The sequence below is a fragment of the Sturnira hondurensis genome, unplaced genomic scaffold (assembly GCF_014824575.4).
Source record: "Sturnira hondurensis isolate 20B ecotype Veracruz unplaced genomic scaffold, ASM1482457v3 Scaffold0004068, whole genome shotgun sequence".
Classification (NCBI taxonomy): Eukaryota; Metazoa; Chordata; class Mammalia; order Chiroptera; family Phyllostomidae; genus Sturnira; species Sturnira hondurensis.
The window spans coordinates 2,627,020-2,642,595 of record NW_028076699.1 but is presented as its reverse complement, the minus strand read 5'-3'; the positions used below and the strand labels follow the sequence as shown (position 1 = coordinate 2,642,595).

At 46.9% G+C, this 15,576-nt stretch overlaps 1 protein-coding gene across 1 annotated transcript in view; it reads right to left on the bottom strand.

Moving 5' to 3' along the window:
- FYB2 (FYN binding protein 2) overlaps nt 1–15,193 on the bottom strand; it is a 106,436-nt gene extending 91,243 nt beyond the window's left edge. Inside the window, exon 1 of the mRNA XM_037043170.1 lies at nt 14,705–15,193. Within this exon, the coding sequence (XP_036899065.1) occupies nt 14,705–14,917 (213 nt within the window). The 5' untranslated portion in view covers nt 14,918–15,193. The remainder of the gene's footprint in view (nt 1–14,704) is intronic.
- Between the last annotated feature and the right edge of the window lie 383 nt (nt 15,194–15,576).

The window sequence follows — 15,576 nt, the reverse complement described above, 5'->3', positions numbered from 1 at the left end:
AACAATAGTATTTACTCTATTGCTGCCTATTAATTTAGACAATCCATATTAAGTGCTCAGTGCCTTGTACCTGTTTTTCTACAAATGCTAGCTGTTATTATTATAGCAATTATTATTAGTGTTGTCAAAGTTTGCATCATTATTCAGAGTTAAATTTAGACTTAAAAGTTGAATCTCACTCTAAAACTTGAGCTCCTCACTCTTTCTACCACATTGGGCTGGAATTTTTCACGCGTTATTTTGTTCAGTCTGCCATAGCACTAGGAGAAATGATTAACTCCATTTTACAGATGAAGAAACCAAGGCCGGAGGGCCCACTTTACTAACCCAAGACTGAAGCGCTCGTGAGCAGCCGACCCAGACCTGCAGAGCTCAGGCCCCCAGCTCGTTCTAACACGCGACCACAGCCTCAGGTTTTGCCTCCACGCAGTCAATGAATGCAGCTAATGAGTGCTTGCAAGGCCCTTTGTCTGGGACACAATTTCTCCAGCCAAAATGGATGCTCAGCAGTCTTCTGCTCTCTGAATATATATTCTGCTAATCCACTCAGTAAGCCTCAGGATCTTCTCTACTCAAAGAAGTCGCGAAGCCGAGCCCCTCGTGAAAGAGGTTTACAGCCACAATTAGTTACACACCCGTCCCTGACAGGGACTCCCAGCAGCAGCTCCTGATTTCCTCCACCTTGGGACTGTGCCAGCTGTGTGCGGCCAAGGGCACATGTCTCAGCCCAGCTGTTTCCTAAGAAAGAAACATCCTCGGCCCCTTGGAGGCAACCATAAACTGATGGCTTTGCAGAGAAACGGTGAGCTATAGTACAAAAATAAATAAACAAAAGCATCAACTAGGGGAGGAAGTCTGGGCTCCTCATTTAGCTCTTCCACTCAGCAAATGTGTGTTTGGAGGCAGTCACTTTATAGCTCTTCCCTACTTGTGAAATAAGTATGCTGATTTACAGCCAAGGGTTAACCCACGTTTCTTGCATGAGTAAGAGGGCGAATAACGGTAATCTCTGTCTAGCCTTCCTACATGCCTATTCAGTCGTTACGATCACTCAGCCAACAAATGTTAATCCTCTGTATTAGCTGTAAGCCCCATCTACTAAATTGCATACCTGCAGGGACACCAGTCACATGGCGACCCTGTAGACCATTCACCTACACTGCTGTGTAAGCAGTGTGCCCTGGATGGCACAACTCAGTGGCCCCACTGCAGATGTAAGTGTGATAGTAGTGAACAGGTGTTCTGTCTCACGGAGCTTATGGGCAAAGGGTTGTTTTCAGGGACAACAGAAATCATTCATCGGCTGTTCATTCAATAACTGGTCGAGTACCTGCTATGTACTAGGTGTGTGGAAATGCACTGTAAAACACGAGACAGGTATATTATCTTTTAAAAATATTTCATTTATTTTTTAGAGAGAGGAGGAGGGAGGGAGAGAAATGGCGATGTGAGAAAGAATCTTTAATCGGTGGCCTCTTGCATGCTCCAAACAGGGGACCAGGCCCAAAACCCAGGTATGGGCCCGGACAGGGAATTGAACTGGCAACCTTTTGGTTTGAGGGATGACACCCGAACCACTGAGTCACACCAGCCAGGGCCAGGTATACTATTAAAAGCTTATTTTTCTCTCATGTTCCCCTCTGAATAATTAAAGCTTCTCGTCTAATGTCCTGTAGTTCATTCACTGCACTGGAAGCATTTCCTCTCTTTGACTCACTATGGGTTTCCTGACCTCGTGTCTGGAGCTGAGAAGACTGTCTTGGGCCTCCATGCTTTCACACACATTTCATCCTTTTCTGTCAGAAAAGTATCCGTCTTGCTTGACTGAGCTCCGTCGCAATTCCCCGAGGACATCCCCCTCGGGTATGCAGTGAGAGGAGGGATTCCTGTGTGCTCCGGAAACCCTGCCCAGTATCTGTTACACTGTTACCGTCTGCTACACTTTTCCCTTTCTCTCTAGACTAAGAGCTAGTTTAAGTGAAGCAGCAGGGTTAAGAGCATGGGCTTTAGGATTGAAAGTCTTAGGTTGGAATCCTATTCCTAAGAGTTCTGGCTAGGCTAGTGTTTCAGTTCTGTTCCCTGTCTCCCAGTGAGTAAAACGGGGGGAGTAGTTACTCACATCATAGGAAGGCCGCGGACCTGGGCAGTGGCTGGCTGCCTAGCACGAAGGAGGCCCACAGTAATGGTATTTCAGTAAAGAGAGCTGTGATACGGATAAAGAGACTGCTGATGGGATGATGAGGAGGAGGGGAAGGTGGAGGAGAAGGAAGAGGAGAGGGACAATGATGTTCATGATGGTCTTAACTACCGCGGTGGTTTTGAGGGTGATGAAATGATTACACGTGGCAAAGAGCACGTGTTTAGGAAATATGTATCGAATCAACTAGCCAATGGTTTCAGATGGGGAAATCTGTCCTGATGGAGTAGCATTTTAGTTTCCATTAATCGAAATGCTCCCCTTCCGGCCTCCCCCTCCTTCTGCACGCACTGACATGGTGGATGCACAGGTTTTCCCAGAGCGCTCACTCCAGTCCGCCCCACCGCTTCTCCTCCTATTATGAGGCCATCACACACAATCGCCCTCTTTCTCCCACGCCCCTCTCCGGGTCCTGTCGCGCACCCTGTCCAGCCAACAATGCTGGTTCAGAACAACGGGCAGCAGCAACAGGACCACTCCCCCAACATTCAGTTCTGCTTTACTTCCACCCACACAGCCATGTTGCACTGCGCCCTGAGAGTTGCCCTCACTACTGTCATCTTCATCTGCAAAGTACTGAAGGGGACCCTAGCAGTGAAAAATGACAGTGGCAACTAGATAGACCTGGAGTTGACTGATGGGATCAGAGACGCCAGTCCGAGGAAACCACAGGCAGAGTAACTGAGGGCAGAATGAGGTGGCCCCCGCTGAGAAAAATGTGTGGCTTCACTGAACATTAATGGGGATTGTTTTTTGTATTAATTGACAAGAGGAAATGATAGGGCTCTGATTTCGGATGATGCTGGCAAAAAGAAGAAACATCATACACAACTGCTTCGCTTTGAGAGAAGATAAAGGTGAAAACTAGGAGTGAGGTGATCTGGAGCCTCAATTTGTTCATCTGTAGATTGGGGTACTTTCTGATTTTGAAAGTTTGTGCTGAGGATTAGAAATCCCTGAGTCTGACTTGACACTGGCCCCAGAGTGAACCGTCAAATAAATCCATAATGACCAATGGATGTGTATACATGACATGTGCTAACCACAGTCTTACAGGAACACAGAGGAATTACTCCTCACAGAACTTGTCGTGGCCTGAGAACTTCAGCTAAAACACTTGTTGACCTACTGAAGATCTAAAATCCACTCTTTTTGGTTAACATTTAAAATGCAAATAACTGTATTTGTCCTGTCTACCTTACAAGATTCTTATGAATATCAAATAAAATGAAATATGAAAATATTTTGAATAGAATGGAAAATTAAAAATAACCACAATGCAACACAAACTCAAGACATTATCTTTAAACATGTATCAATGATGTCAATCTGACACAAAAGCATTTTCCAGATAGAAAAAGCAGTTTATCCTTGGAATTGGCAAGCCAGAAAGAAGGAACAATTACCTTGCAGTCTCGGTGTCTAACATTACACCTGCCACATGGTGGAGACTTAAAAAATGCACACGAATTTAGTGAATAGCTGAATCCATTTCTTGGGGACGGGGGAGAAAGAAGGGGCATTTGCTAACCATATACACACCGGCTCGAGAGCAATTTGAGGACGGGAAAGACGGTTGATTCATGTCGGCTGTCTCCTGCCCCTCCGCCCCCACGCTGTTCTCACCCCAGTACTTGTCTGGCTCTGTGTGGGGCATGCACTCCTTCGCAGGGGCACACGTGTCCCCAAGTTTCTCTCCTGCCACTGTCCCCAAACACAGCGTGCTACTTGTTGCCCCAGTTCTTCTGTACACGCTGTTCCCTACGCCTGGGATGCTTTTTCCCCTCCCCCCATCCCCACTGCCGGGTGACCGCTTTCCATCTTTTAAAACTGGAATCAGAAATTACCTCCCTTCAGAAAGTCTGACTCCTCCAGGTCAAGATAAAATATTATTCCTCTCTGCCCTGTCAGAACATAATGTCATTATAAAGATTACCTTATAATTGTTGCACTGCATTACAAGTGTATTATTTTTGTGTACCTTATTCAACTTAACAATCTGAGGAAGATCTAAGTTGTGTTTTTATGTCACGAGCAAGGTCCCTTGCCTGTTAAATGAAACATTTCTGGGGTCAGGCGGACTTGGGTCAGCTCCCAGATCCACCACTGCATTCTGGGGGCAAGTGGCTTAAACCCACTGAGGTTCATTTTCTCCGCTTGAAAACAGGACCAGTAATGTTCCTTACCTCTGCCAGGCAGTTGTGCCGATTACATTCTATTACTCACAGGAAGAGCTAAGTGCAGTGTGCCTCACCCCCCCCATATAGTATCTATGGTTGTGGTTGTGTTTGTTTCTGTTATTTAACCATTAAAGCCATTGGAGTGGGAGACATTAAACTGAAATTATTTTACACAATTTTTCTTTTTACACGGTGTGACATAGACTCTGAAAAAAACATACCAACTGGGAGGTGAATAATGGTCAGGAAAGGCTAGGACTGTGATGGGCTGAATGGTAACCCTTCCCAAAGATGCCCGTGCCCTAATTCAGGGTCTGTGCACCCGTTACCTTACATGGTAATAGGGGCCTTGGCAATGGGGTGGGGAGATTATTCTAGATCACCCAGTGGGTGCAAAGTAATCAAGGGTCTTTGTAAGGCGGGGAGAGGAAAGTCAGAGTTTAGAAGATGCAAGGGTGGAAGCAGAGGTCAGAGAGAAGCGAGACGCCAGGCTGCTGGCGTTGAAGCCTGAGGAGGGGCCAGGAACCAATGGACGGAGGCAGCTTCTAAGCTGAAAAAGGCAAGGAAACCGACCCCTTCCTAGAGCTTCCAGAAGGAACGAGCTCTGCAGGCCCATTGCAGAATTCTGACATCTACAGAGGCCAGAGAATGACTCTGTGGTCCCTGAAGCCACCAGGTTTGTGTTGCTCGTTAGAGCACCAGTAGAAAATGAAACACATGCTCTGAAAGGAACGCTGCAGGGTGTACAGTGGTCAGGACAGGCTAGATTTTGTTGTAACTAAGCAAATCCTGAATCTTAGAGGCTTACCCTAAAGGTCAGTCTCGGTCTGTCTGTCTGTCTGTCTCTCTCTCTCTCGGGCACACGTGTGCGCACACACTGTGTGGCTGATGTGAGCTGTGTGGGGGTTCAGCTTCTCATGCCCCTCAGGGACCCACTCTCCAGCGATGCCACTGTGCAACACGTGGGCATCAAAGTTTGAAAAGTCATGGGCTCTTGAAAGTCATGGGCCCAGAGTTTGAACCAAATCTTTGACCTGATGCTGTCAGATGCTCAGTAGCAGCTATCACACTGCTTCTTGAGTTTATGAGCCAGAGAAGGGTAGAGAAACTTGGGGGCGATGAAGCTAAGAGTTGTTTCGAATTCTACTTGCAATAAAACAGTAGGTTTACCAATAAATAAAATAGCCACTGATCTTAACCTCCCCATGAACCAGAAATTCTCGTGTGAGATCAGGTTTAAATATAAAATCTTTGACTATCAGAAGTCAGCGTGGTGTTTGACGACTCTCTGATTCAGCCCATCTTTTTACAGGCGAAGGGTCTAAAGACTTGCCCAAGGTCCCACAGACTCCCTGACAGGGCCAAGGCTGGTTCTGTCAGTAATGCTTTCCCTACCTGTCTGGGCAGGAGAACTGACCCAGAGAAAAACTCACATAAATATTTAAACCACTTTAATAAGATGTACCCAGATACTATTATTCCAATTTCTCAGTTAGGAAAATTGAAGTTCAGGGAGTTGATGTCTCAAGGAATGGAGCTTAAACTTGAACCTCTGGAACCCTTGCCCGTGCTCCTCACCTGCGCTGCACAGCTTCCTCTGAGTGTATATGACCCTCTCTTACCTGGTGCTGGTGGCAAGAAAAGGCAGTAACTGGAATCCCCTCCCATCCCTTACAGGGCTCTGCACCCCCTCCCCCGCCCCTCCTGCCCTCCCCCACTCACCCCACTCCACCACACTCCTGGGCTGGAGTAGAGCACAGCCAACGTTCCTAAGACTGAACCCACAAGTTGAATATTCCTGAGTCAGTCCTGTGAAGCTGAAAGTCAGTTATCTCCCCTGCCCCGCCCCCGGCCAGGTGGCTCAGTTGGTTGGAGCACTGTCCCATACACCGAAAGTTTGTGCGTTTGATTCCTGATCAGGACACATTCCTAGTGAGGTTGTGGGTTCTATCCCCAGTCAGGGTATGTACAGGAGGTAATCAATCAATGTTTCTCTTTCTCTCTCCTCCTTCCTTTCTTTCTGAAGTCAATAAAAGCATATTCTCCGGCGAGGCTTACACAAAAATAAATAAAAGTCAATACCTCTTTAGCATTGCCAAAGGTAGCAGAGATTTGTACCCCAGGAGGTCAGGATGAACACCTTCACCAGGTGATTTGTTAAAGTGTTCATTGGAAAACATCCAAATTGTTGCAGCTGTGTTTTAACAATTTTGTAGATGAGGGCATGGCCAGTCTCATTTGTTCTGCGTGGAGATTTATTACCATTTTTCATTGTGAATGCGTAATGTGAAGAGATGTCTTTTCTGAAAGAGAGACTTGAGGAACAGTTACAATGTTTGGACAATGCCATTTTCCCTGGGGGTTATAGAGGGTCAAACTGCTTTTGTTTTTCCCAGCAGAGACTCGGAGGCAAATTGCGTCCTTGGGTTTCATGGCCCTGGGGTGGAGGGATGCTTCTCTGCTTACAGCTATCTCTGTGCCTTCCACGGGCGGATGCTACTCTCCTAGAGTGCCCGGGAGAGAGGACCTTTTATGAATGTGTCCTTCAATCCTTCAGCTTCTGCCCTGGATGGTGTGGCTCAGTGGATTGAGTGCTGGCCTGCGAATCAAAGGGTTACTGGGGCACATGCCTGAGTTGTGGGTCAGGTCCCCAGCATGGGCCACATGAGAGGTAGCCACACGCTGATGTTTCTCTCCCTCTCTTTCTCCCTCTCTTCCCCTCTCTCTAAAAATAAAAAATCTTAAAAAAAAACCAATAAACCTTCAAACCTTCAGCTTCTGGGTTTGAATCATTTGAATCTCATGCCACCACCCCCTACTGTGTGTTCCCCACTAGGTGTGTGCTATTTAACTGCTCTTGGTGTCTCAATGGTCTGTCTCTCAATGGGAGTGCCCACCAGCCTACCATACAGGGGTGGGCAAAAATGGGTAAATATACAACAAATAAGACAAGAACAAACTGTGTCTCATGTGAGTTTCAGGTATTCACAAGTGTAAACCTACTTTTGGCCACCTCGGCATAAAGCACTTAGATCAGGCCCCATCTGTGTTCATAAACAGATCATCACGTCGGTGTTATCAGACACAGATAAGAAAACGAATCTCAGAGAAGATAGCTGACTTGTTCAAGGCTATGTAACAGGTGAACGACAGACCTAGACCCAAAGGCCAGTCTTCTGATCTAACACGTTTCTATAAACACCTGTCTAACACACCGCTCATTACGATCATAGCAAAGAGGGGCCAAACCAAGGGCTAGGAACGGGGACTCTGGAGTCACAGGTGTCTGCGGTTGTGCCCTGACTCTGCCTTATCTGTAACGTGCAGGAGACAAAACAGCAATATCAAAGAGAAAGAAGTAAAACTTTATATTTTTCCAGTATTATGATCCAAAATTGCTCATCTATAAAGCATATTATTTGTAACTTCTCCATATTTAGTATTCCTAATAAAGTGTTCAAATTAATCTTTAAAAATCATCCCAAGAATTTGCTATTTTAGGTTTTTACAGAAGAGAAAGAAAACGAAATCCAAGAGTCGGTGATCAGGGAGGACAACTGATCGTGGCCTTGAGAATTTCCATCCATCTTGTGTGTTCCATGCTAAGTGGTAATAAGCACTTCTCAGATTTCTCCTCTGAAAAGCCAAATACACCTGCCGCTTTGGGGAGGTCAAAATGCAGCGTGGTGCAAACTCACCCCGGGTTGATGGAGGAAGGGCACCGCACGAAGTGTTCACCCAAATCCTCTCAACTAACTTGCTGATAAGGCCCATGTACGAGTGTGCTAGGCCTTTTGCAACAAGGTACCCTTGATTCTGTGGCTTCAACATTAGGAATGTGTAATCTCATGGTTCTGGTGGCTGGACGTCCAAGACCCAGGAGTCAGCAGGGCTGGTTCCTGCTAGGGCTGTGAAGGAGACTGTTCAGGCCTTTCTCCGTGAGTGGCAGGGGCTGAATCCGTGCTCACAGGTGTCCTCCTTGCATCTTCACTTCTCTCCTTTCTGTGCGTCTCTCTGTGTCTGTACCACTCCTTTTCATAAGGACGCTAGTCACATTGGGTTAGGCCTGCCCTAACGGCCTCCCTGTAACTTGATGACCTCTGTAAAAGACGCGACTTCCAAATAAGGTCTCCTTCTGAGGTGCTGGGAGTTAGGATATCAACACATAACAACCCATTTATTATTACTATAACGTATTGTTATTTTAGTTGGTAGAATTACCTTTTTGAGCTCAATGAGCTTTTCTAAGCTCTTTATATAAAATTCAGTAGATGGCTAAGAGGCACACGAATATAATGAACTCCCTTTACAAATGGGGTAACTGGGGCACAAAGAGATTAAGTGACTTGCTTAAAGCTGAACAGCCAGTACACGGTACAGCCAGAGAGTGAAAGCAGTCAGACTGCCTTAGTCCACACCTGTGTGAGCAAAACCTAGTCCTTTCTCTCGAGGACCTCATAGCCCAGACCTTGGTCTATTCAGTGGGCTGGGGCCTTGCAAAGCAAGGAGAGACTAGCTGTAACCCAGGAAGGCTTGGGAAGGAGAAGGCTTCTGAGGGAGGGGATATGTTAGTTGAGCCTTAAATGGAGTGAAACTAAGCATTCTGGAGAAAGGAATGTGCATGCAGAAATATCAAGTTGGAACTGAAGAGATGAGGGGCCAGGAGGCTGGAATGGGAGCCATAGGGCCAGTACCTGACAGAGCACCTTGGCCTTGTCAGCCGGGCTAAAGGGCCTGGGTTCTGCTCCATAGGTAGTAGGGGACGGCCGAAGGGGACTCAGCAGCAGAGGGGCGTGATCAGATTCACCTGTGAGAACCATCTCTCCTGTGAAGGAATGTGGGTACGCAGTTTGGGGAAGAGAAAGCTTGACCCAGTGGGAGGCAAACAGCGGGTCAGAGCTGGGGCCGGTCCTGCTGGGTCGGACGGGCTGGACACCAGCCCTGCAGTGGTGTAGGTGCTTAATGTCTCGCCATCGAGGACCCAACGGCGCAGTCCCAGAGGGCTCTGCAGTCCAGTCTCTCTGCAAAGAGGGAAATGAGTTGGCCAGTCTTTGGGGACTGTGAATAATTAAATGTTCTTCCCTTCCCAGGGCTCCCAGGAGCAATCTCGTGACAAAAGGCCATCTTTACAGTACGGTCCTTCTCAGTTGGCTGGTCTACTTTTCTTTTCTTTTCTTTTCTTTTCTTTTCTTTTCTTTTCTTTTCTTTTCTTTTCTTTCCTTTTCTTTCTCTTTCTTTCTTTCTTTCTTTATTTTTTTTAACATGTTACCTTGTCTTGTGATTTATTCATTAAGAATCAGATTATTCGGGACAAAATCTCTAAAATTGTTCTTGAGGGCTTGCTATGTGGTCTCACAGGCATTCAGGACCTGGCGAAAACAAGTCACCTATGACCTTGAGGAATTCTGCAGGCCCAGAAAGTCAGAGTATGATAAGACGTCGGGGGACATTTAGTTCACCTAACTGGCCCCCTTGGTTTGTGAGATAAAGTACAAATGGCATTCATGGTCTTTCAATATCTAGCCCCTATTTTCTTATTAGGATTTGATTCTGGGTGCTCTTTCTTTTTTTATTTTGATTAAATTTAAAAAATGTCTGCTTCATCAACCTCTCACTGCAGGAGGGTCCTCTGAACTTTCACCCCATCGTATCGCTCACACCTGCTCCCTGTGCCGTGTCCCCTGCTTCTTCCCTCTTTCCTGATGAAATGCTACCTACTCCCCGTCTGATGTTCAGCTCAGATGCCAGTCCCTCCAATGCTCCCTAAATGAACCCACATGGGCTTGGCACCCATTCTCAGGCTCTCACTGAAGCTTGTGCCTTTTTTTATCATACTACTTCTCATATAATGCTGCAGTCGCCTGTGTTCTTGACACTCTCCCATGCAAAAGTGAGTGACTGGATGGCATCTATGATAGGCCCCCTCTCAGAAATTCTAAGACACAGCCTGACTCATAGAAGATGGTTGGTAAATATCTATTCAATAATAAAAGAGTGGGGTATAGTGATCTGCTGTCTCAGAGTTTACTGTCAAAATTAAAAAGCTCATTAACAAGCACATCCACTGTATGTGAGGTGCCCTGGATAAGTAGCTACAAAGTATGTTGCCACTTTCTCCTTGTGGGCCTTAAGTGTTCTGATCTCTAAAATGGGACATGTTAGACTGGTTGGTCTTTCAGAAATCTTCCAACTCCCACATTTTATTATTCAGTGACTTGCTCAAATCACTTGACTAATAAGAGGCAGAGATAAACACAAATATAATTTCAACTACAATTTCAATTTTCATTCATTAAAATTCAAGGGCCATTTTGTAGCCTTTCAACTAGAAACACTCACAGTTCAGAAATGCTGTGTTTTTTCTTGTCAAGACTGTGACTAAGCGAAGACTCACCTGCTGGGGAAGTGCCACAGGCAGAAGCTCACTCTCGGGTTTAGAAAAGGAGAGACTCACCAACCTTCTTCTGTTTGGGAGTCTATACTACACACTTGTTCAGATACGTTCTGACACAAAACGAACCGTTCCTGAATGGAGTGGCCTAAAACAATAACCATTTTGGCCTATCACATGATTTTGTGGGGTAAGAATTTGGGCAAGGCTCAGTGGGGCGATTCTCCAGGCCCAGATGGCCTTGATGATATTCGCTCAGTGGCATCTCACCGGTGGGTGGGCTGGTCAGGAGGGTCCTGCTTCTAGCCTTGCAGGAGTGCCAGGGTAGGCTTAGCTGCAACTGTCAATCAGTGTCCTCAAGTGGTATCTGCAACAGGAAAGCCTTGGGGTATAGACCTCTCACAGGGGGCTGAGGACTGTGAGGATGAGCGTTCTCAGCCTGAATGAGGCGGAAGCTTCACGGCCTTTTATGACACAGATGCTAATGTCACATAATGTCCATATGTCCTATTCCATCGGTCAAGGCAGTCACGACTCTGCCAAGATTCAAGGGCAGGAAACATAGACTCGACCTCTTGGTGGAAGAAATCTCAGAGAACGTGTGGGCAGGTTTCAAAACCGCCACAGTGACACACACTCAACATTGCAACGCGCCCGACATCGTGCTGGATTACAAAGATCTACCGTGTTTTGCCGTGTAGAACGTGCTTTGGTGTACAATGCTCACCCATGTTTTTGGCCTAGACTTTCAGGAAAAAGATCTTTTGTTTTAATTTTTAAATTCAATTATTTATCTATTTTAGAAACAAGGCTGATTATTGTATTCTAGGGTATTATTTTGCACACAGATATCATTATTGCTTTCAAGAGTTACACTTTTAATGCAGAAGCATAAATGAAAGAATTAGAAACATGTAAATATGGAGTTAATCCTACCCATGTATATTACATATCCTTATTTTTTCCCTCAGATATCTGGGCAAAAAAGTGGGCATTATACATGGCAAAATATGGTGTTATCATAATCATACACCCTGCCTGGGCCTCTCCCTTGAACTACAAGTCCAAATATCCAGCTGCCAACTTGTCCCCTCACCTGACAGGTCACTCTGTCCCAAACTGAGTCCCGACCTCTTTGCAAACCAGTTCCATCTTAAATCGTCTCATTAAACGTCAACCCCATTTTTCCAGGTGCCCAGGCTTCACACTTGAGACTCACTTTCTTTCCCACCATTTTTGCCCCATCCATCAGTAAATCCTGTTGACTCTGCCTTTTCTGACCAGAATCTGACCGTTTCTGGCACCGTCACTGCCAAGATCTGGTCTGAGCCACCATGCCTCTTAGATTTCAACAATAGCCTCCTACCAGGGCGAACAGCTTCTAATCTTGCTCTCCTTTATAATCTGTTTTTAAAACAACAATAGCCAGGTGATCCTTTCAAAATATAAACTGGATCATTCCGCCGTGCTGCTCACGACACTCAGGGGCTCCCCATCTCACCCGGGGAGGACCTGGAGCCCCTGCACTGGTCTCCGGAGCCCCGCATGGCCCGGCCACCACCTCTGACCGCTCTCTCCTTTGCTTCCTCTGTGCCAGTCACTCTGGCCATTTTGTTGCTCCTTGAACTTACCAGACGAGCTTCTGCCTCCAGGCCTTTACATCGGCTGTGGTCTGTCTAGACAGTCCTTTCGATATCCACAGAGTCAACCCCCATACCCCCTCCAAGTGTCTGCTCTGCACTTACCCTCCACTGTTGCCTTGCTGGAAACAACCCCGTCTAAAATAGCCTCTCCTACTGCCTCACGGTCCTTAAACCCTCCCCTGCTTCGAGCTTCCACATGGCACTTGCTGCCACTTGACCACATACACGTGTATGTTTGTTTGTCTTCCCCACTAGGATATCAGTGTTGCAAAGGCAGGTGTTCTGGGCCGGTCTGCTGCTGAATCTGCAGCACCCGAAACAGGACCTGAAAACACAATGCAGATACTCGGAATATATATATATATATATATATATATATATATGTGTGTGTGTGTGTGTGTGTGTGTAAATGAAATTCATTCAGTATGGCATCTCACTGGTGGGTGAGCTGGTTTGGAGGGTTCTGCTTCTAGCCTTGCAGGAGTGGTGTGTGTGTGTGTGTGTGTGTGTGTGTGTGTGTGTGTGTGTATGCACTCTCTCTCACACACACACTATGTATATATATATAAATGGGTATTTGTTGACTTTTAAAAATAAAATTCTTTTAAAATGGGGAATAACAGATTTCTTTTTTGATCTTCTTTTCCTTTTTCTCAGCAGAAAAATGTTGCATAACCACATTTGCTTATCCCATAAATATGTGATTAGCTAACATGCCCTTTTGTACATTTTTCTCTAAATTGCCCAACATTCTATCTGTGCTCCTGTTGTAATCCTTGCTAGTGGTGTCTGACTTATAACTGACACTGAGCGTCATTACTGATAAATCTAAGGCCAGGCTCCTGCCCTGCCGCTGACTGGCTGTGTGATACTGAGCAAGTGACAACATTCTGACCATCAGTTCCCTCCTCTATTTAAAAAAAAAGGGTAAATGGCATTGACCTTGCTGTATTGCCATGTAGATAAACTACGTGAAATAGTTTATTTACATGCATGCCCTGGGGCATCAGAGAGGGCAAAATAGAAGTCTGTTTCTTTTTCCTACGGCCACACTAAATCTATCCAGCCTCACATTTTCCATCCAGGAAGAGCTTACAACGTGCTGTATTGCAAGGTGTGGGGGAGAGAATTTGGAGGAGGGGAGATGGAAGCAGTAGCAGTTTGCCCTTGCTCACTCTTTCCCAAACCCCAGCTGGCTGAACTGGCACAATCTGCCTCAGACAGACCATGCCGCAGACCCTGGGGCAAGGCGGAGCTTTTCCGGAGGGGCAACACCAAAACGGATCCCCTCTTTCAATGTAAAGCCAAGCCTCTGGGAAGGAAGATGTGTGACTCATCTCAGAACATGGCTTAACCCCAAATGCCTGATAAAGAAGATGTGGAAGCAAAACACACCTCTGCCCTCCTTGGAAAGAAACTGATTTCTTGAAGCGAGGAATAGAGAGGTACAACATTGGAAGAGCAAGATGCAGTCTATCCGGCGAAAGAATTCTCCAACTATGCAAATAGCACACTGTCATCCAAGGAGAAGGGAATTCCGCCTGGCTTTGGGCTGTGCACTTTCCCAAAAGGCCATCTCTATTTTCACAAGCACCTCCAATAATCTCACAAACTAGTTATTCTGGTAGCACCCTAAGTCCTCACTTAACATGTCGAGAGGTTCTGTAACTCGAAACAGCCAATTTACAATAGGTTAACTAATAGAAACAAGAGTTAAGTCCCTATGGCATCTCATTACTGTTATAAGGAAAAGACCTTGAATGAAACCTGCTGCTAATCCTGCTTTGGAAGTGAGGGACCCTGGGGCCCAGGAGAAAAAAACTACTTGCCTCAGGCCACACAGCTTATAAGGAGCAGAGCCCACTGAAAAGCCACAAGCATCACCAGACAGCCCTGTCCTACGCCCTCTGCCCAGGACACCCAGTAACCACCAGCGGGAGAGAGAGTCCAGAAGAGCAAACTAAAGGAGCCAACAGGCACTCAGAGCAGGCTGCAGGACTAGGTTAGAAACCCAGCAAGCAGGATGAGAGCTAGAGCCCCTCAAACCCGCAGTCCTGAGGGCCTTGTGCCCACTTCCCTTCCGAGGGGCCCAGAACACGGTAGAGCCCTGCTTCAGCCCCACCTTTCCTGGGAGCAAGGCCAATATAAGAGCTTGGCACTAGCATGGGATGTGTTCATTCCTCTCCAGGAGGCGGGGTGCACAGGCAGCCTTTCCCCCCAGCTCTGCACTGGGAGGAACTAGACTGGGTAAGTCAGACACAGAGAAAACCACAACCAAACCCACACACCTTACCTCATCCATGGCTTTCCTCCGAGGCAGCGTCTGGGAGACAAACCCAGCTTCCCAGAGCTGGATCCTGAGTCCAAGGGCACTCTTTGTTGTGTCTGTGCCAGCCTGGGACTCACCTGAGCCCAAGCTCTGCACCTGCCTCACCTGGGTGGCAGCTCCTCCCTCTCCTGGGGCTGGAGCATTCCCGCAGGCAGCAGGGCTCACAGAAGCTTCCATTGCCAAGTTTCGCAGGACCAGGCACCTGCAACCGGGAAAGGGAAACTCTTCTGTCCAAAGTCTGACTGAGCCTGGCCCTTCTCAGCGAGGGGCACTCCGCACCGTTCCCCAGCAGGCTGATCTGACGACAGGCACTCTCCAGGGGAGTTCCCTTTGTACTGAGGCAGGGGAGTCAGTGCGGAATGGGGGGTGGCAGGGCTTTTGTTAGTACATAACACTCAGCTGGACAATGTAATCTCCAAGGGCACAGCCTTGGCCTCTCCCCGACTATAAGGATGGCTGTGAAGGGGACAGAGCGTGCCTAAGCTTGCAGGGAGATTCTGCGGAGGCCAGGAAGGGAGCTGCTATGACGGAGCATCTGCTTTTGGCCAGGGACTATCTAAGCACTTGGATACATTATTATACTTAAATCCTACCACAGCCCTGGGAAAGGCTACTAACTGAGGCCCAGGGAGATCCTATAACCTACCTTTCACAAAGGTAAAAGGTAAAAGCATCAGGATTTGAACCCAGGTCTGCCTGACACTGAAGTGATTTTGTTTTGGTTTTCGCTTTTGTTTTTCTGACAGCTGGCACTGGCAACCCAATCCTCAGTTGCCAGTTCTCACACCTGTCCTGGGGAGTGGGGGGTTGGGGCTGGCACAGCATGTAGTTTGTGC